This window comes from Plectropomus leopardus, chromosome 11 (assembly GCF_026936395.1).
Source record: "Plectropomus leopardus strain MGB_pleo_1.0 chromosome 11, ASM2693639v1, whole genome shotgun sequence".
NCBI lineage: Eukaryota > Metazoa > Chordata > Actinopteri > Perciformes > Serranidae > Plectropomus > Plectropomus leopardus.
Window position 1 is genome coordinate 37,109,594 of NC_142186.1, and position 22,193 is coordinate 37,131,786.

The 22,193-nt window shown below is 41.2% G+C and overlaps 1 protein-coding gene and 1 pseudogene across 2 annotated transcripts in view; both read right to left on the reverse strand.

Annotated features, from left to right (window-relative positions):
* dpy19l1l (dpy-19-like 1, like (H. sapiens)) overlaps positions 1-6,425 on the reverse strand; it is a 34,734-nt gene extending 28,309 nt beyond the window's left edge. The window contains exons 1-4 of the mRNA XM_088084830.1: positions 6,049-6,425; positions 5,682-5,706; positions 5,511-5,598; positions 1,547-1,684 (exon numbers count right to left, since the gene is read on the reverse strand). Of these exons, the coding sequence (XP_087940956.1) occupies positions 1,547-1,684; positions 5,511-5,598; positions 5,682-5,706; positions 6,049-6,271 (474 nt within the window). The 5' untranslated portion in view covers positions 6,272-6,425. The remainder of the gene's footprint in view (positions 1-1,546; positions 1,685-5,510; positions 5,599-5,681; positions 5,707-6,048) is intronic.
* Positions 6,426-7,921: 1,496 nt separating this feature from the next.
* On the reverse strand, positions 7,922-22,122 carry LOC121964440 (NLR family CARD domain-containing protein 3-like; annotated as a pseudogene). The gene is made up of 11 exons (XR_015778035.1): positions 22,078-22,122; positions 20,772-20,862; positions 19,820-19,919; positions 18,966-19,073; positions 18,715-18,778; positions 16,920-17,149; positions 14,530-16,322; positions 14,267-14,440; positions 13,828-14,001; positions 13,668-13,714; positions 7,922-11,759 (listed from the first exon to the last, which is right to left on the reverse strand). The product of XR_015778035.1 is annotated as an NLR family CARD domain-containing protein 3-like (transcript).
* Between the last annotated feature and the right edge of the window lie 71 nt (positions 22,123-22,193).

The window sequence follows — 22,193 nt, forward strand, 5'->3', positions numbered from 1 at the left end:
ATAAAAGGAACCAACGAGTGTGTGAAACCAGTTTAAAATCTAATTCTGGTCCCATCCTATAAAGTAACCCAAGTGTGTCAATTTCATGGCATTCCCTGCCAGCTTTACGCTTCCTAAAATTTCACAACTGTCCACAGAGTAACCATTTGGCAAATGGAAATCCCAAACACAACGCATGCAAATGCATCTTCTTCCTCCAGTCAAATTTCAGGTTTGTTTTAAAACGCTACAGCCTAATTTACTGGGTTCATGACATGAAAGTGCGTTTTCTCAGCTGAAACAAAACAACACACGACACGACACGACACAATAGAAGACAACAAGACAGCCACCAATCCAGCGAGCACTGCAGAGACACTAACTCTGCTGTCGAGCTGTACACGAGCAGGCCCTTCACACTGAGTATGTTTATGTGCACATTACGCATATGCATATATGCACATATGCATATTACGTTTTTGTGTCTTTATTCTGAAAAAGACAATATTCCTACAAGAACGTGTACATCACTAATGACAAAGAGTATTGCACTAAGATTCGTCTTCATATGCAGCTGTGTAAACTCTGATTAATGTGCTCTAACACGTCGCTTATCAAGTCAAAATATAGAAAAGCGGAACAGCTTCTCTGCAATAAAAAAAGGATTTTGTGCTAAATTTGTGCATATCCAAAATGCTTGTGTGTGTGTGGAGGAGCTGAGCCCCGCTCACGGTGAAACTAACAGCGTGACCAGAAGTGAAACCAAATGTGTCTCAGCAGAGTTTTAATCTGTGCATTTTTAGGCGCTGTGAGAAAACACTTAGACGCTGCGTCTAAGTCGTAGCATTGTTGGGAAAACCCTGCTGCTTTTTCGTGTGTTATATTGGCTAAAATGTTGGCGATGGGAGGAAATGTCGGACTGAATATGGAAACATGGTGAAACAAGATATCACTTCTGTCTGAAATGAAGGTAGATTTGAAACATTTTTTGGTTTCACCTAGATTTTCAGATCCACTTTGACATATGAAATATGTCTTTGTTTGTCCGCAGTCAGAGTTCAGACGCAGCTCATCCAGACACACAGCTCCATTTAACTGAGACTAAAACACCCGTCATTTTTCTCTCAGATCCATCAACTCTTCCAGCTGCTTCAGGAAATCTTTCTTTTGCCATCTGTCACCAGTTTCTGCTTTTAATTGTGTGAAATTACAATCTTCAGTTTATTTGCAGCACAAATAAAAGACAAACTGCTTCAGCTGCTTTTTGCTGATGTGACTGATTTATTTTGTGGGTTATTGATTGTTCTTGTCGAACAGCTGAAGGCCAATCTCTCATTTGTTCATTTCAAGTGGATGCAGGTGCCAAATTTAAATATATTAACTCAAGGCATTTTTAGATATATATTTAGAGATGTCACACTCATGAGAAAGGGATGAACAGACAGGTGGACAGACAGAAGGACAGCCCCAAAAACATAATGCCTCTGGCTACAGCTGTAACCTACGCAGAGGCGTCATAAAACGTGTGCACTTCATCATGTGAACATCATGTCAAACTCGACATTACCTCTGGATACAGATTAAATCTCTGCAGGGTGTTGATGACCAGGGGGTACTCGGTCAGCCGGTCGTTCATGACCACGTGGAGGCCGTCCAGGAACGAGGGGGCCTCGATTATGGTCTTGTAGTAAGAATAATACAAACCCTGCAACCAAAAGATACAAACCTTTGATTAAACTCTCAAAGAAAAGCTCAAAATGATGAAGACGTCAGAAGGAGAAATATCAAGGCAGACGGAGAGAGAGAGAGAGAGAACAAAAGACAAACAAAGAAAATGAGACACTGAGACAGTGAAAACAGAGCGATACAGAGAGACAGAGACGGCAGACAGACACTAAATATAACTCAACAACATGCAGCCCCCAGACTGAGGAGACCAGAGCGAGTTAGTCAGGCTCAGCAGATGGCAGCAGTTCACAGCCCATGTGCAGCACACAGCAGGGGGGAGAGAGGAAAAATATTCAGTTTGCATATGATAAACGTCGCCTTCGGTGTCATCTCTGAAAAGGACATGAAGCCTGTGCTGCGTGTTAAATCTCAGCCACTTTCACACAGTCCCAGTGATGCAGAAACGTTCACTATATTAAAGCTGGGGTAGGCAGTTTCATTTGGCACCATCAGGCAAAATACCCACAATAAACTTTGAGCATATTGTGATACTCTGAGAGAAAACTAGACTTCTGCACCTCCTCTTGGCTGTTTTTTGACTTTCCTATTGCCTCTTCCACATACGCAGATGCACATGCACGTGCACGCACCATCTGTGAAAGAACGGCAGTGTTATAATTTCGCATCCTCAGTGAACGCAATGGAGGCAAGAGCTGACCAATCAGAGAGGGTTTCGAGGGCTTCATCGTCAAAGACTTTTCTCCGTCCAACAGCAAAAGCAAAATTATATCATGATATTTCAGGGTATTTTTACAATATTGATATTCTTGATAATGTAACAAAATACAGAAAAATATTAGGTAATTCATTTCTAGAACATAAAATTTTATCAAAATAAGTGTTATAGTTTTATGTCAACCAAAACATAAACAATTTGACTTCAAATATTCAGTAAAAACTAAAGAGAAATGATCTCTTATTTCTGTAGTTTATAAAGATGACAGTAGCAGGAGCCAGGTTCAGATTCTGTATCAAATATAAATAGTGCAACAAAATAAAATCAACCACAACAGCTGCCAAATACACGCCAGCAGCAATTTCACTTTAAGCCTCGGTTGTTGATGCCGTGCGTAACGGTGTGACGTCATTTGCCCTCTTTTGAAATTCTGCTGGTTTTTTGTTTTTGCCATTTCCTGATATCTGCCCACCGCTGCTTTAAATGGAAAACGTGTTGTTCTTGTGCAGCAACCCAGCGACAAAAAAACGCCACAGAGAAGCATTTGACTCATTATACAAAAACCAGTTTGAGGACCAGGTTCAGTACTGTCTCTGATGTGTTGACAGGGTTCTGGTTTTCTCAGATGAGACGGAGTTAAGGTGCAGTCACAGTATATTCGCTCTGTCTCTTTCATGCGTTTGGACAGCTGACGAATAAAGCCAGCATCTCCTGTTCTGATCAGCCGGCCTCCTCTGGAGGCTCACAAGTCCCAGTTTATCTTTGTTCAACTTTGGAACTTCGTCCGGTTGTTCGGAAATGTCAACGTCATTATTCTGCGTCATCACCGTTCTGACAGAAGCACAACTCCAGAAAACACACGGCAGCATGGCTCGCAGACTGTCATCGCTCTGCTCGATCTTTATTTAGGACCGCACCGGAAACTTCCCGTCTTTTTCAAACAACAGGAGGCTTGTGTGACAGGCTGAAACTCATGTTTATTTCCAATTACTTTCTGCCTATTATTTTCTTAATTAAATCAAAATGAGTTGTCAAAAATGGTGACAGGCATCTGTCATAAAATCCTTGAGCCTGAGGAGCTGTGCCCCAAATTACTTCTTTTGTCAAGTCAAAACCTCCCAGATATAATTCTTTAATCGCTTTTTGCACAGGAAACTGAATTATTTACACAAATATAAAAAAACGAAGGAGGATGTATCAGAAATCTTTATTGTGACGGCTCAGTCATCAAAAGAGCCAGCGTGTTTCAGCCATTGGAGGCGCTGTGGGACTGTACTTTATTTATCAGAGGAGCGGGTGGCTGAGGCGTGACTTTCATTCAAAATAAATATAAAATACGACCTGAGGGATAGCTGCATGTCCCTCACCTCAGCCAAAATTAAAAGCACAAGTCCCTCTTCAGGGCTTACATTGTGTTTTCAGTGCCTGACCCGTTTCAGAGCACCCTTTCACCCCCCCATAAATGACGAACAGTCCCTATCCCTCACATGCAGAACGTCGAGTCCAGTTAAACACGACTGAGGTGTTTACGCAACGGAATAGCTCGACTTCCAGTCGCATTGTCCGGTTGTCCGGTGTTTGTCCGGTTGCAGCTTAACAAGAAATGGCCCAAACATGAGCAGGAAATTAGTAAAAACTTACAAAAAAAATACCAGAAAAAAAAAACAAAATGTAAAATAAAATAATAATAATAATAACAAAAAACATGAAAATCACCTTCGGCCAAGTGCTAATATATATATATATATATATATATATATATATATATATATATATATATTTACTTTTCCTGACTTTTTAAGACTTTTTAATGCCACGTAGATTGAAGTGTAAGTGTCATAACCAAAACTGACAATTTTATTTTGCCCAAATGTTTATTGTAACATAAAACATGAAGTTTTTTGTCCAGTGAAAACGTTGAAAAAACAACCCTTTTTAGAGTGAAACACGAAAGACAACAGACATATTATGTTATCATAACTATTTGGAAATATCTGGAATATGAGACTTGGATTAACATCATGACGAGTGTAAGAGAGGGAATTACTTCATTTTTTTTTTAGCAAAAACAAAATAAGATGTTACCAATAATTTTGAGATTTTACAACGCAATGTCAGAAAAACAACAATTCATAAAATCCCACTTCCCACGTCTGAGCATTTTCAAGACTTTTGAAAGATTAATTTAATTACAGTTAATACAAATCTGGGCCTTATTTTAAGATTAATGGATTCAGTGCCTTGTTAGACTTTCTAAGGATCTGCGGGAACAAACAGTTTTCCATCCCAGCTAATTTTAAAAACCTTCCTTATCATCGTTTACTAGTTTTTGCAGCTTACAGGACATTTCTTACCAAGTTGCTCATTATGTTTTTCCCATATTTTTGAAAGAATTCAAACCAGTCTGTTCATGTTTTAGAGGTTAGATGTTTGCGGGAAAACTTGATGATGTAACTGATCCCGGTGTCAAAGGGTTAATAACAATATTAACAGAGTAATTAGGGGTTGACAGATTATCGTCCGGGCCGATTATTGGAGCCGATATTTGTCATTTTGCTGAATATCTGTATCAGCATTTTATTTTACGATTCCAAATATAATGTATTTATTTAAAAAGTGCAAAACAGCATCAGCATAGGAGGAACTTTTGATTTGTAAAATCTCAGGGAGATATATATATATTTTTATTTTCTATTTAAAATTTCACTGACTTTATAAAAAACAGGGAACTTGCTGTATATGATGTTGAAGGTTCAGTTTTGAATACATATTTATTAGAAGCATTTAAACAAAGTTTTGTGTTGGAGTTTGTTATACCTCCAATTATAAATTGTGAAAGATTTTTTTAATTTTTCTATTTTTTATTGTACGTGCATATCAGCTCCAAATACTGATTATGGGTCTCATTAAGTAATAATAATCTGTATCAGCATTAACCCCTTCTTTTTACTCGTTTTTGCAGCATGCGGGACACTTCATGCCTAGCTGCTCTTTATGTTTTTCCTTCTGAAAGAAATCAAACCTTTTTGTTCACGTTATAGAGGTCCACATGCTCTGGTGATTATTATTACTAACAATAATAATGATAATAACAACATTAATAATAAAAAAACAATAATCTACTCACCATTTCTGTCCGGAAAGCCATCTCCTTCTCCAGGTTGGACAGGTGTGAAAAGTGTCTGTCATTCTCGAACAGCTGTGAGAGGTGATGCCTGAGCAGAGAGAAACGTGTCAGCCGTCTCAGAGACAGCACAGCCTGAAGTCTGAGAGAAAACACGCCGACAGAGACACTCACCAGTGGAGACACCCGGTCAGACCAGCTGTGGACACACAGAGGACACACTTTAACGACGCTAGTTCACACAGAGACGGACGGACGGACGGACGCAGACCCGCGCGGTGATGCGGAGGCTATTGTTATTAGCTTCAACTTTGACTGAAAACCTGTTAACACGCGCGGGTCCGCTAAGACACACAAACGGACCGTTTTAATGCGGTTTTAATAACCGGCTCCGCGCAGCTAACACCGGAGAGCTAGCCTGTGGGTGAGCTAACGTTAGCCGCGGGAAGAGCCGCGGAGATAACTTAATTTAGCGGCTAATGCTACTTTTAGCAGCCGTTAGCCGAGCCGCGGAGCTAACGGGCTAACGGTCCAAACTCACCGAGCAGCAGCGTGACCCCCAGCCTCACCGCGGCGGACGGACTCAGCCCCAGCCGGTGTCTGATGCCCGACAGCCCGTTTGAATGGGAGCTGCTGAACGCCTTTCCGTCCCTGCCCGGTCGCCTGACGTTACTTTTACCGGGGAGAGAAACAAGCGGGACCCTGTCGCGGTCAGTCTGGGTCGCCGGACTCTTCCCGGTCTGCTTTCTGTTCTTCGCCACCATGGTGTCCCGGGAGGAGCCGAGCAGAGGCAGCAGCAGCGGCGTCAGAGGAAAACCCAGCGGGGTGTGAGCCGAGCAGCCTCCCCGTCTGGTATCTGGAGCTCGGATCTGCCCCCTGACTACCTGACTGGTTCCTCGCTGCTTTCTCACGCGGAGAAACGTGATCACGCGCTGCCCTCCTGTGGCCGTTTGGCGCCACTACAACGAGTTCCTGCTGGTTACCATGACAACAGGTACTCGAGGGTTTACCAAGGGACTGTTCGTTATTTATCAGGGTTTTTTTTTTTTTTTTATCGTCGGCAGCAGTTTGAGCTGTTGTCTCTGCTGAAAATACCAGCTTGACCAGTGTAAGGCTTTTAAACTGGGTAGCCGGCTTGGTGTTACGTATGATTAGTGAATAAAGATATTTGTTTATAGGTATAGGTTTCATAAAATGAATAAGAACTTAAATTATCAGCAAATTTGCTTACAAAAAAACAAAGGTAAACTGACATCAGGGGGTAAGCAAAACAGATCAAAAAGCCTAATAATCATAATAATTATTTAATAATATATACATAAATATTTGTATAAAAAGTAAGTAAAGTATGTGATTTTATCAGGTAGGCTTTGTCCTCATCATTCCCGCTGGTGTCACACCAGTTCCACCAGCATGTAAAAACCAGCAGATGTCACTGAAGGACTGCGCTGCATCGACACTCGAAATCTCAAGTCAAAACAGTAACTCTGGTTGTGTTGCTGATGTAGTTTGTAATATTATTTAAAGGAGTCACATGAGCTTTGTTCACCCAAACTTTCTTTTTCTTTTCATCTTTTCTTCTCCTTTTTTTAAATTAAAGTTTCTTTTTAACTTTGTATTCTTGTTCTGTTTCAGCAAATTCATATTTTATCAGCAGCAGTTTATATTCTGAGATTCTGCGGATCCACAGGCTGACTGAAGGGACACCTGTATTTTTATAAAAATAGATGAACGGATGATTGTGGATTCTGTGGTGCTGCTCCTTTAAGCCGAGGAGCTGTAGTTTCTGTCTGGGGACATCAGGAAAGATGAGTTGATCTCATCTGTGAGCAGATCAGCTGTAAATTAACTGACAACTGAAGCACTGGAACACTTATAGCATCAAAGGAAAATATTATAAATATAATATAATATATTATACAATATATATAATATACATATTATAAATATATAGAATATTAAGCAAATGTAGCACATCAAACTCCATGCACTGTAACAGATCAAAAAATTCTTATTTAACCCTTTGAAACCTGCAAATTGGTTTGATTTCTTGCTGCCAGTGGAGATTGGCGCTGTGTCGGAGTTCCCTCCTGCCACTCGCCATGTTGGAGATCCACGCTGTCGTAGATCTGCGCCGCCAGCCAGACTTTAAGCATTAAAAAAGAGAAATGATGAAATGCTCTGAAGGATAGAAAGCTGGATTTGTAAAGGGCGCAATTTCTTCAAATCAAACAGGATGAATTAACAACAGACTGTATATCTGCTTTATGTATAATATTAACATATAAAGATGTTTTAAAAGTATTGCACATTTTTGTAAAATAATAGTAGCATAGCTGTATAGAGCTGTAGAGACCATATATGTTTTTATGAATCCTCCTCATCCTCATCATTTTCATTATAACAAATCTCCAGTTTTTAAGAAACATTAAAGGAACATTAAACATCGGGGGAAATGATTTGTTTTTAACCTATTAGCAGTGTCTGAAGTTCAGATTTGTATGTGTGTTTGTGTATTTTCAGATCACAAATATTATTTCTGTAAAACTGTCACCTCAATTACAATAAAAATACTCAACTGAAATAATCATCTCACTTTATTTCTCTTTATTTGCTTTTTTGAGGGAAAGAAATCGTCGATCAATCATAGAAGTAGTGATCTATAGTGTAAGTATGTTGATTACAAGCATAAATGTTAAATGAGAGTTTAGAAAATATTTAGTGATATCACACACACCTATCACATCACTCTGCTTTACAAAATCAAGCTTTTAAAAATATATACATTAATATGATTTTATACTTTCATTGAATTAACGTTTTTAACCAACATCAGTCCTAATCATAAATATCAAGTATTCACTGATTTTCAGAATTGTAACCCTTTAAATGCCATGTTTTCATGATGCCACTGTATTTTTAAATGAAAAACACACACACACAGACACACAGAGAATAATTTCCAGTCTCCTCCTCCTCAGTGTGTGAGTGTAGCTGCTGACAGTCTGGGATATGTCAGTGTGTGAGTGTAGCTGCTGACAGTCTGGGATATGTCAGTGTGTGAGTGTAGCTGCTGACAGTCTGGGATATGTCAGTGTGTGAGTGTAGCTGCTGACAGTCTGGGATATGTCAGTGTGTGAGTGTAGCTGCTGACAGTCTGGGATATGTCAGTGTGTGAGTGTAGCTGCTGACAGTCTGGGATATGTCAGTGTGTGAGTGTAGCTGCTGACAGTCTGGGATATGTCAGTGATCAGCAGCTACATTGACTGTGACAGGTCACCTAGTGGAAATAGCATGTATTTCCTCCATATGCCAAATATGGTCAAAATGACCTCATCAGGTGGAAAATAGTCAAAATGACAAATTCAGAGTCAAAAGCCCAGAATGACACCCAGAAATAATACAAGTCCTGTTTTTCTGCTCTGATGGCTGTGGGATCAAAAATGTCAGTTTGAATGGGTTTCAATGGAGCATTTTTGGACCTGAACAGTCTGAATGTAACTATTTAGTTTCCACAGTGTATTTTAGACTTATTGTAGGAGCTGAGCTGCAAATTCACTGATTACACTCAAATACACAATCTGGACTACATTTAGGACACATGCATCAACACACACACAGTTATCACAACAGGAAGAGTGAAAAGCGTGTTAGAATTTTACAGAAATTGAGCATATTTGCTCAGGTTTTAAGGGGTTAAGTGTACATAGTGTATCATCCCTATTCTTCAGTGGATCTTCTAGCTGGCTCATATTATTTACATCTTGCAATAATCCAGTTCATAAACTTTATTCACCAGGGAGCGATGACTACCTCAACCACAGTTAAATACCTGGTAAAAAAAAAAAGGACTTTTAGTTGACGAATTTCGCCTGTATGCTCTAACATACAGCTCATGATAATACCACAATATGCAGATTTGTTATCATACTCTCTGTACTGAGGAACAATATACATATCAGTTTCACACTAGACTAAATATATTTGCCAACCCTTACTGTGTAAGAAACCCTCTCTGTCCACCAAATTGGGTTGAAAAGGCTGCATTCCTCTGCTCTCTTTTACATGGGTTTTTAAGCCTGTTATTATGTATTCACTTTGGGAGGTCTTAGAGTTTCTAACCTCCAAACACAATAAATGCCCTAAAAAATCAAGAGCTTATTAAATCAGCATCTACTTCTACAAAAAATAGTATATTGATGCTCTTGATGCATCAATATACAAAAATGTATGAAAAGCATATAATTCACAGCACACCAGTCACAGAGTGGATACCAGCAAAATTAAAGCTGCAAGAAGCAATGATGCTGGTCAATGCGACACTAGACAACGCACAATAATTATACATTATGTTGCTGCATGTCATGTGTAGACCCCAACACGTAAATTTCATGTAAATCTATTGATTTTTGTCACATAAGGCTGACATCCTGTTGTCAGGTGGCTGAATGACAATGAATTGATTTTGACATGTAGGTGTCTTCAGGTCTGGACTTGTGTCCAGCATATGAAATTTGGGGCCGACTGGATGTTGCAAAGTCAAGTCATAACAGCTCCCTGCATGTTGTATCATCAAAACTAGCTTCCACAGCAATTTGATGTTACAAAGGTCTTGAGATTCTGCTGCAAAGGTTTCACACCTGTGCAGTGCATCGCCTTTTCCTTTGCAACTTAGTGTCACTTCAGTCAGAGGGTTATGCCATCCAAATCTGATATGAATCCGATGAGTTCTGTTGGAGAAGTAAAAAAAATTGCATACATACATGAAAAATGCTCAGAAATCAAAATGTCTGACAGCCAGGTCGGCGGAGCTAATGAAATCCAATATGAAATATGTCCAAAATGATACTTTTTTGTGAACATCAGCTCCACTCTGTCCCAGCTTTCACGCTTTCAGGAGTGGACAGTTTTGGATGTGTGAACCCACTTTTATGAGTTTTCCAAGATTTCAAAATTACCTTTTAAGGTAAAAAGTAACAGGGAGGCGCTATAGAGCCAACACGCCACACTCAGGCAACTGCATCACCAAATCAAATTTTTGAAATTGTGAGCAAAGTTCCATGAGTTTTTGTAAGTCCAAAAGTCCTCCATTCATAGCATGAAAATTAAAGCAAAAAAAACAAGCTTGCTGACTTTCTGTTGGGCAGAAGAAAAAAAATCAAGAAATGTTCACTCTTGAAGATGAGAGCAAAGTTCCACTCGAGTTTCATGGACATCAGAGGAACTTTATCCAAACCCTGGCATGTATTTGGGGATCACTATGACCGCGCCTGAGTCCTATCGCTGCAAAACTTCTGCAATTTTCAGCAGCTCTAATGTCCATGCCATTTTTCTTGCATTTCTGAGCATCCTCAGTTCATCCAAGTTTATCCAAGTTCAATAAAATGCAAAATGCAAAGCAGAAAAAACAATAGGCTCATTGCACTTTCAGTGGCGGGGACCGTCAGACCAATCACATTTCCGTGTTGGTGTGTAGTTCTCCTACATGCTTGGAACATGGAGAAATTTTGGTTCTGTAACCTCACCACCAGATGCCACTAAATACTACATACTAGACCTTTAAATAGAGCATATATTGATTGCAAATTTACTTGATTCTGATTATTACTCAGCTTGTAAGTGTTCATCATCAGTGATCACCTAATCTCTTTTCCACTACTGCAAAAAGATTTTAATTTCACTCCGAAACGCACTGGGAAAGAGAAAAAGAGATGTTTTACTGGATCTAACACAAAGAAAATGATGAGTTTAACGGGTCCATCTTCACCCTGAAGGCTGGGTAGACCGGCTCAGTGAACTTGGTGTTAAAGGTGAGGATGTGGGTCAGTTTATCATTGGAGATTCTGTAGAAGGACAGAGTGCCAGCACACCAGTCCAGGTACACCCCCACTCTGTTTGAGGGTGAAAGGCTGATGGACTCGCTCCTGTTGCTGTGCAGGCCAGCGTAACCCTCACCAGAGCAGCTGAGACTCCAGGACCGATCGTTCATTCCCAGACAGCAGTCGTCACTGTCTCCTCTCCTTTTGATTCCTTTGTAAGTCACAGCTACATACACATGTCCTTCCCACTCCACCTCCCAGTAACAGCGGCCAGTCAGACCGTGGGTGCACAGCAGCTGTTTCCAGTAGTTAAATCTCTCTGGATCATCAGGATACGGCTGCATCTCTTTCGTCACTGTCACCTTCCTGTTGTTGTCAGACAGGATGAGTTTTCTGTTTGCTGTGTTTGGGTCCAGTTTGAGTTTACGGGCGTCTGGTGTCACTGTCACGCAGCATATTAGCGTGGTGATGCAGCTAGCATAACTGTAGACTATGAGGGTTTCACATTTTCTTCATTTGGTTCAGAATGTTGAACTTTTCTATTGGATCAAAACCAAAATTACAGTTCAGTCAGGGCCACTTTCATCAAAAAACATTCCCTTTCTAATAGCAGTAAGATATTTGGTGGTATTCCTCTCTTCTGGGACTCCTCTGCCCTTCCATGTACCGACGTGGAAAGCCTCAGACAGCGAGAGTGCAGCTCCATGACCTTCCATGCACCTACATGGAAAGTCTATGATGAGGCATTTTCACCAGCAGGTTGGTTTAGTTTAGTCTGGTTCGCATTTTTTTGTGTTTCCATTGTGAAAGGTTGTGGATGGTACCTTTAATACCTTTGAAACCCTCAGCAATTTTGGTAACCCCTCTGCTTTAAAAAAACTTAATTCACTGGTCTGACTTCGACCTTTTAAGGTGGAATCGAATCTTCTCATGGAGAAGAAAAGTGTTGGTCTGTCGGAGCTTTGTTCGGTGCACTCAGCATAACATAGTAAGGTAAGCTAACGTCTAACGCGGTTGGTTAAAAGGTAAACAACCAATGCTTTGACATGGCAGTCAGAGACAGCGGAGGTATGATCTCGTTATATGAGGTGTAACTGGTGGTGTTTTTCCACATTTTATTTCACAATTGCTCTTGGAAAGAGAATTAGCGCACCATTCAGTACCTCGACTATTAGAAGACACTGACCTCTGGCTCAGCACCCAAAGTTACGCCTATAATTCATGCAAGGCAACATGGGGGCTGGGAATACAATATCCGGATAACTAGTCGGAGATCCTTTCTATGTCAACTGTTCGGATCACCACCTCAGGTAGGATGCAAACAGAGAGAGTGAGGAACTTAAGACACCAAACCCCTTTAAGGATGGAGAGAAGATCTGGTGGTTCACCATCATGAAAGCATCACAGGTCCACAAGTGATCAAGAGAGAAGATCACTCCACTGCCTCCAACACGTCTTCACTCTGAACTCGTCACGCGGAGCCGCTCTGTCAGGACCTTCTACGTCTACCTGTGACGTTTCAGGTATCCTATCATGGTGGGATCACACTGCCCGTTAACATGATGTCGCAACATGCAAAAAGATGCTCGGTCCTTAGGTTTACACAACAGCTCAGACCGTCATGATGGTTGGGATTAGGCAGCAAAGTCACGGATGTTTAGGCTTAGGAAAAAGAGGCACATGGTTAGGGGTAGGAAAAACACCCACACACACACACATATCCACATGGGAAGAGAACTCCAGACTACCCCACAAAATTTGGTTGTTTGTGGGACCCATCCACCCCCCCACCTGCCCGACCGTCTTATAAGCACACGCTCCTTCCTTACATTATGTGGTTAGCGGCAGCGTTATTATGTGATGCCACCCGTGTACGATGCATGTGGAAGCGCCCGCTGCCTACCAGCCATCCGCCAGTGTACAATAACAATGCTGCTGGTTGTGTCTGAGTGTGTTCTCATCTGATGCCATCCAGCCGTGTGCACTTGGATGAGGAAGATGGCTTTTGGAGTCACGCTCGTACGCCGAAAGCACTGCCGGAGCGGCTCTATTTGACGAGATCGAATCGAGAACAGGTTGGTGCCTCTGCCACTGCAAGTGCAGGGCTGTCTGGGTGAAATGGCCTGCCTTGAATCCAGACTAATGGGGGTCTAGGAGGTCGTTCTCAAGGAGGTTTCCTGACACTTGGTGAGAAATGGCTTGAAATGTCTCAGAGATAAAGAAAAGAGGTGTACAGGTTTCGCTTTTTCGTCTGTTGACCAAAAAAAAAATCAATGTGTGAGATGAGTAGTGTCAGTTCTGTACTACCTGTTTTAATTATTTACAAAACCCCCACACTTACACTTCCCCAGACCAGGTTTCATTGTCTGTGATCCACCATACTTCAGCCTAGTGAAAAAAACAAAGACCATGACAACTTAGATGAATCTAAACAACTTGTATTTCGCTTATTTTGACCTTCTGACTCAAACAAACTCAGCCTACACCCTGTCTGTCCATACCTCAGAGTTTCAAGTCTACAGATTGGATCCATCAGTCCATCGGAAAGCAACTTCACTCCTGAGTCTCCTGGATTATTGTAGCTCAGGTCCAGCTCTTTCAGGTGGTGGGGGTTGGATCTCAGGGCGGAGGCCAGAGAAGCACAGCCTTTCTTTGTGATCAGACAGCCTGACAGCCTAAACACACACAGATTGTTTTTTTCTTTAACTACAGTATTTCACTTCTTTCTGCTTTTTATGGGAACGGCTTTTGCAATAATTTTGTGAAAAATAAGGCTTGTCATGACTATTATTTTTAGGGTAAATCTTTCAATATCCAAGCCCATAAAGTTCCCATAAATGAGAAGAGAAAGTAATTGTTTGGAAATATACATATAACATTTTAACCCATGTTCGCCGTGAATACCAGAGTCATCTATCGAATAAACCGATGAATCCTGACCTGAGAACCTCCAGTCTACAATGTGGATTTCCAAGTCCAGCACAGAGTAGCGTCACTCCTGAGTCCCGCAGGTCATTGTTACTCAGGTCCAGGTGTCTCAGACTGGAGGACTGGGAGCTGAGAACTGAGGACAGAGCTTCACAGCTTCTCTCTGACAGATTGCAGCAACTCAGCCTAAAAAAATATTAAAAATAAAATAAGAAATTAAAATTAATTTTACCGGTCTTAATACATTTAATTTATATAGTTAGTTTTTAACATACAGAGCTTTGTTGGAGGCTTTAACCACTGGCAGCAGCCTCAGAAGAGCCTCCTCTGAAGGTGAGTACTTGTTGACGTCAAACATGTCCAGCTCTTCTTCTACAGACAGCAAAATGAAGCATATAGCTGACCACTGAACAGGAGACAGTTCACACATGGACAAACATCCTGAATTCAGGGACTGTTGGATCTCCGCTAGACAACAACAATTCAGTTCATTCAGACAGTGGAGCAGATTGATGCTCCTGTCTGCAGACAGGTTCTCATTGATCTTCTTCTTAATGTACTCGGCTGTTTCTTGTTTGGCCTGTGAGCTGCTTGTGTTTGTCAGCAGACCTTGTAGGTGTTTCTGATTGGTCTCCAGTGACAGACCCAGGAGGAAGCGGAGGAACAGATCCAGGTGTCCATTTGGACTCTGTAAGGCCTTGTCCACAGCACTCTGGTAGAGGAGCTCAGGTCTGATTTTTAACCATAGAGACCACCGGGAAGTTGATTTTTTTTCTGATAGCAGATTGACTCCAGAGTTAAAGAACATCAGATGGACATGAAGAGCAGCCAGAAACTCCTGAACACTCAGATGGACGAAGCAGAAGACCTTGTCCTGGTACAGTCCTCTCTCCTCTTTAAAGACCTGTGTGAACACTCCTGAGTACACTGAGGCTGCTCTGATATCGATGCCACACTCTGTCAGGTCGGACTCGTAGAAGATCAGGTTTCCTTTCTGCAGCTGCTCAAAAGCCAGTTTTCCCAGAGACTCCATCATCTTCCTGCTCTCTGGACTCCAGTGTGGATCTGTCTCAGCTCCTCCGTCATACTTGACGTTCTTCAGTTTGGTCTGAACCACCAGGAAGTGGATGTACATCTCAGTCAGGGTCTTGGGCAGCTGTCCTCCCTCTCTGGTCTCCAACACGTCCTCCAGGACTGTAGCAGTGATCCAGCAGAAGGCTGGGATGTGGCACATGATGTGGAGGCTTCGGGAAGTCTTGATGTGGGAGATGATCCTGCCGGCCTGCTCCTCATCTCTGAACCTCCTCCTGAAGTACTCCTCCTTCTGTGGGTCGGTGAACCCTCTGACCTCTGTCACCATGTCAACGCACTCAGGAGGGATCTGATTGGCTGCTGCAGGTCATGTGGTTATCCAGAGGCGAGCGGAGGGAAGCAGTTTTCCCCCTGATGAGGTTTGTCAGCAGCACATCCACTGAGGTGGACTCTGTGACGTCGGTCAGGATCTCGTTGTTGTGGAAGTCCAGAGGAAGTCGACACTCATCCAGACCGTCAAAGATGAAGACGACCTGGAAGTCTTCAAACCTGCAGATTCCTGCTTCTTTGGTTTCAGTAAAGAAGTGATGAACAAGCTCCACCAAGCTGTACTTTTTCTCTTTCAGCACATTCAGCTCTCTGAACGTGAATGGAAACGTGAACCGGATGTCCCGGTTGGCTTTGTCTTCGGCTCAGTCCAGAGTGAACTTCTGTGTTAGGACCGTTTTCCCGATGCCAGCCACTCCCTTTGTCATCACTGTTCTGATCGGTGCGTCTCGTCCAGGTGAGCCTTTAAAGACGTCTTCTTGTCTGATGGTTGTTTCTGGTCTGACTGGTTTCCTGGATGCTGATTCAATCTGTCTGACCTCATGTTCATCATTGACCTCTGCAGTCCCTCCCTCTGTGATGTAGAGCTCTGTGTAGATCTGATTCAGGAGGGTCGGGGTTCCTGCTTTAGTGATCCCCTCAAACACACACTGGAACTTCTTCTGCAGGTTAGATTTGAGTTGATTTTGGCACATGGCAGCAAGTAAACCTAAATAGATAAATGACAAACAATGTAATGGATTACATGAGATTGTATGTGTAGTTTAAATGCTGGTGTGTCAGTGTAGGCTTTTCCCTGTACGAAAAAATAACTGTATCAGTGGAGAATTTGGTGGTTTGGTAGATCTGATACAGGAGTGTTGGATTTTCTGCTTTAGCGATCCTCTCAAACACTGAAACTTCATCTTCTGATTAGATTTGACATTACGGAGGCACACTGCAGTAAGAAATTCTGCAAGGACAAATGGTAAATATAGTATCGGGCAACAAAAGATTGTACAGGTCTATTTAAAGACTCAAAGATTTAAGATCCAAACACATGTTTCCTACTGAGACATCATCAAAAACATTTAAAGGTTTACATAAAGACGGAAATGCATACAGTGATTTAATCGAGTTTGATAATCAGCCAAGTGTTGGGGATACTCTTGATATCGTCTTTGCGTAAACAGGGGCTCTTAATGTAACCCCATCAACATCTCCATTCTATTTATCAGCGGGACAAACAGATTTGGACCTAGACAAAGGTATGTCTCTGACACAGCATACTTACAGGAAACGTCAACATAAATTAAAATCCTCTTACTGCTCTGCAGAGAGTCAGCCAGCCCCTCCTGCTCCATTCTCCTCAGAAAATGCAGTGTGATCTTCAGAAATGCTTCTCTTGCTGCTTGTCTTCTGCTTTTCCTCTTCATCATCAACTACATCCTCATCCTCGCCTTGGCTCTCTGAGCATTTTGGGTAATCTGGACTCAGGACCCTCTTAAACTTCTTAAGCTCGTTCTTCACAAAAGCAACAATGTTCTTCTCAAGATGCTGGAATAAAAAAAAACAGCCGCTTAAATTACAACTTTTAAACTATGAACACAACATCAGCTCCACCTGTCAGTGAGTAAAAGAAATACTTAATAATGTGACATTTAATAAAAATCTTTTCTGTCATCAACTTAGCTGTCCGATAGGAAGTGAGGAAGGTCTCTACCAAAGGGGTCGCAATGAAGGCACCTGCTCAACTTGCTAACTAGCTGCGATTCCCTTAGCCATGTAGCCTGGGTAAAGACGCTTGTTCAGCCTTGACAACATAGCCCCTATTTCTCAGTATGAAATACTGTCCATGCCAAAGTGTTGTCGAATCACAAGATCACACAAAAATCCATCTTGACAAGCTTCCAGTTATGCGTTTGTGTCCAAACCATCGCTGGCCTGGACCAATCAGCATGTGAGGAGCTGCAAGGCGGGTTTCCATTAGATTCTTAAAAACTTAAACGATATTTTCGAAATGTTGATAAAACTCAACATGGAGCTGACTGTGTTTCCACTGAGTGATGTCATGTGACTTCTCCTCTGGTGATAACATCCCAGTAACCATGGCGACGGATGCTCAAAACATCAGCAGCTTTATTTCTATTGCAGCCACCGCACTCGCCGTCATTATTCCCAATCCGAGGCCACGTAGGCGTGTTATGGAGCCGTGATGGAAAGGCGAGCCCCTTACACGTGGGAGCGGACACGTATGAGGGATTTCTGGGAGATGTAGTCCACAATTTCACAGAGGAATTGTGGGTTAAAAACTTTCTCAGAGTTATGTGATGCAATAACAGCTCTTGTAGCTCCTGCTGCATCATGAGGGAGCCAGTTCCTGTGACCTCACAGCGTCATGTGACCTCACAGCGTCATGTGACCTCACAGCATCATGTGACCTCACAGCGTCATGTGACCTCACGGCATCATGTGACCCAGTTTTGCCAAATATGGTCTTTTCGAATCGTCTGAAATACTGTCTCATGCCAGCATTAAAACGCTTTTGCAACAAATGGGATTTTTTCCAAAATTGACATGTTTCCATTAGGCATATTTAATATTTGCAATTTAAATTTGTGCACTTTGAGGGTTAATGGAAACCTGCGCACTGGCAGCTATGAGCATGTTTGTGTGACAACAGGGACTCTATGTTCAGAACAATGATGGCGTTTCCTAAAGAGGTGAGTGTAGATGCTGAAAATAGCTCCCATGGTATCAGACCTGGAGAATGCTGCTTCACTGAAAGATGAGCAAAGAAAAACACTGAAGGCTTTTGTCTTCAGAAAAGATTTTTTGCTTTTCTCCCAGTGATGTTTTTACATAACAAAAAATTAAAAATGTTAAAATTGGTTTGTCTGTCCTGGGCTATCGTATAAACATGGCTGTGTAACATGCCAGACTGCGTGAATGAGGACCCACTCCCTGTGTAGATATAAACCTCAAAAACACGATTCTTAGTTTCAGGTGGTTATAAAAATATAGTTATGGGTATTATATTAAATTTCTGTCCGTTAATGCCCCTCTATCCTACACACTGGTCCTTTAAATACCAGTTAAAGGTACGCTTGTTCAGTACACACCATAAATATGGAGTCCAGCTCTGTTTGGGGATCAGTGAGAACCTCTGACGTCCCCCGGTGAAGTCTGTGGAGAAAACATGATCCATTAGTGATGAAGACGGGACTGTGAGAGCAGAGATATACAGTAAGAACCTTGTTCTTTGGTTAACATATATCTAGTGCTTCTGAGAAGGAAGATAAACAGGAAGATGGAAATAAAGGATCTCCAGTGAGTTTGTGCTCCAAAGGATCTGTTTTAGGTTCTGACTTACTCAGAAACTGAATCTTGCCGTTTGAAAACCGTGGGATAATCCATGGACTTGTCACTCCTCACGGACACACAGCTCGGTGCAGGAGAAGCTGATCTTTCCTGCTCAGACCTGAAAGACATGACGCATGGACAGACAGGTGGACGTATATCAAGCTCAGTGATATACGGTGAAGAAAGATGGCGTCTGTTACAAGTTACCACACATTGCAAACCAAATTCGATGGTCAGTCAGACCTCAGAAAAACAGTCAAAATGTTGGCAGGTTTCTGACTAAAACCAAATAAATACTTTGAATCCAAGAAAAGAACATTGATGAGAGTCAGAACTGATCTCTCATCAATGCAGACTCTTCTGACTGACCTCTGACCCTGACCTGACTCATAAGAGTAGGAGTAAAAATATTAGTAAGTAACAAAAGCTCAATGACTGAAAACAAAACACGCCTCAGAGCTTAAATTTGACCGTCTCTGAGCCAAAGGTCTTAAAGGTCCAACAGCAGGTTCACAGTTAGTCAGAAAGTGTTAGTTTCAAGGGTTTCTGACCGCATTGCATATATGACACACGTATATGGTTAATGAAGAACGGTACATACTCTAGATTTAAATTCATAAAGGAGTTCACAAGGGTTAACTGTCCAGCTCTAACAGCTGAAGCAGCAGCTGATTTGCTGCGGAAAGATCTGTGAAAAAGATCGATGTGTGTTAAAGCCTGGGTTTTTCTCAGAGACAGATGGAAACACTGAGGAGTGTGAATGAGTGAAATCTTCATCATCTCAGTACTGAAACCTCTCTGACTCCTGCAGTGCGCAGATTTAAACAAAGGTGTGACAGAGATGTCTGCAGATCTTCATCTCACCTCTCAGGTTTGGTCTGACCCTCATCCTCCTCAGACTGAGAGGTGTTGCAGGTCACCAACTGCTCGCCTTCCTCCTCCGGCTGACTCATGGTCGCGCTCTCTTCACACAAACACACCCAACACGCTCTGTTAGCTGGACTCATTACAAATATCAGGCTCAAGACCTAATCAGACCTCTGCAAGGTCTTAATTAAAGTTCTGATCAATTCTGTCAGCAGAACTCTAAGAAATTAATCACATCTTTGTGACATTACACAAAATACAGAAAAATAAAAAAGTAAAAGTATTCACTATTGAAATGCTTTACTTCGATAAAAGTATTAAAACTTCAGGGCAAAGAATTAGGAGTCCTGCCTTCAAATTTAGGACGGATTATTGGAAAGTTAATTCATCGATTAGTTGATAGTTGAAAAATAAGCAGCATCTAAAAGCTTTCTGGTTCCCTATTTCCCCAAAGTGAAAATCTGCTGCGATTTTCTGTTTCACACAAAAAACAAACTGAACATCTTTGACATTTGAACAAGATAAGATGATTAAAGAAAACACAGTGAGCTCAGAATAGATTAATCAATTAACAGAATATCCAATCAGTGGATTAATCAATTATTTAAAAAATCCTTAGTTGAAGCCCAAAGATTATGATCACTGATTCATAAATGCATATTAATGTTGAGTCTGTTGAGGTGGAGCTGACTTTATGACTTTATTTATACATGAGCAACATTTTAACTTATTTTAATCGATTATAGCTTTTGTACACAGATCTTTATCTGCAAAGTAAAAACTGCAGTAACCATCAGAAAATGCTGTACTGTGTAACTTTGTAAAGTACAAAGTGAAAGTACCTCAAAATGAATGTAAAAGTACTTAGTCAACGTCCTGCAGCTCCTTAGATTTACAGACCTCAGTTTACAGTCTTTCTGCTGAACATTAACAATCAGAAAATAAATACCTGCTGACTTCACCTCCTCGTCATGTGAGCAGGAACTTCTGCCTTCATCTTCAAGAGGAAACATTGGCAGAAACATGAAATTAACTCTTTCCTAGGAAGCAATGAGCCACATTTTAACCCGACACACTTTGAAAACTTACTGCCAAAGTCATCCCCACTCGAGGGCAAACGCTGCAGCATGTTTACAAAGGGTGCAACTGATGATCTGAAAATACCCGACGAAGCTCTCTGAAAGATCGACACGTTGCACAATTAAAATTTAATGGATGGGTTTCAATGCCGCAATTTTTGCACTAAACAGTATGGTTGTAACAATTCTGTGTTTTTTTGGTTTTTTTTACTGTAGGAGCTGAGCTAAAAAAAAAAATGTCTGTCATCTAGTATCTCTACATGGACCCCAAGTAATGATTTTTGTTTGTGCTTTATTTTTTTAAATTATTATCATATAAATCATTAAGATTACAAATAAAAAATGTTTCATTGTATAACCGACTAGAATAATATAATATATTGCTCCTCAGTCCACTAGATACATTTTGCTGCAATAAAAATTGCTGAAGTGATTAAAAACAATGAAAACTGTATCTTACTACATAAAACAGATGTTTACAAAGTTTTTCTCTGGTGACATAATTAGCAGTTTAAAAAAGTAAGAAATCTCAAAATATTGCAGTATGTGTTTCTGAAATACACAGCACGTGGCAACACATTCAAAATCCCAAAAATATTGTATGGTGATAATATATTGTGGGGCCTCTGCATTTTTTTTCTAATTGTCCTTTTTTTCTTTGGGCGATTTTTTTCTCTAAAATTTTTTTTTTTTACTTTTTTTGAAGAAAATATGAAGAAAATGAAAAAAAAACTTTTTTTGTTCTTTAGAAATTTTTCCTTAAAACTGCCCCTGAGTACTTGAACATACGTGTTCATTATATCATAATTAATCATAGATTACTGATGGCTACTAAATATTATTTTTGGACAAATGTCTCAACCTGTGAATCGTCATTAGAGAAACAGTAAAACGAGGAGCGCGTGCTGCAGGTGAGTGACACACACACACACACACACACACACACACACACACACACACACACACACACACACACACACACAAACAATCCACGGAAAAACATTACAGAAAGGGTTAATAAACAACACTGCCTGAGCCAGGCGTCCTCAGTCTCACTCTTCAGCGTTACACTGAATTTCAGCGCATTAAAAACGGGAAAAAAAACCATCAGGTACATTAAATATGCGGTGAGACCGAAATATTAAAGTATCCGCCGTTAACGTTATGTCACATTACCTTTTTGGGGCGCTGGAGTGGTTTCCTCTGAGGGGAGAGCAAAAGTGAAAATAAACTGCTCAGGCAACAGGAAATAAGGTCGCGCCAGCAGCTCTCATGGATGTATGATAAGAAGT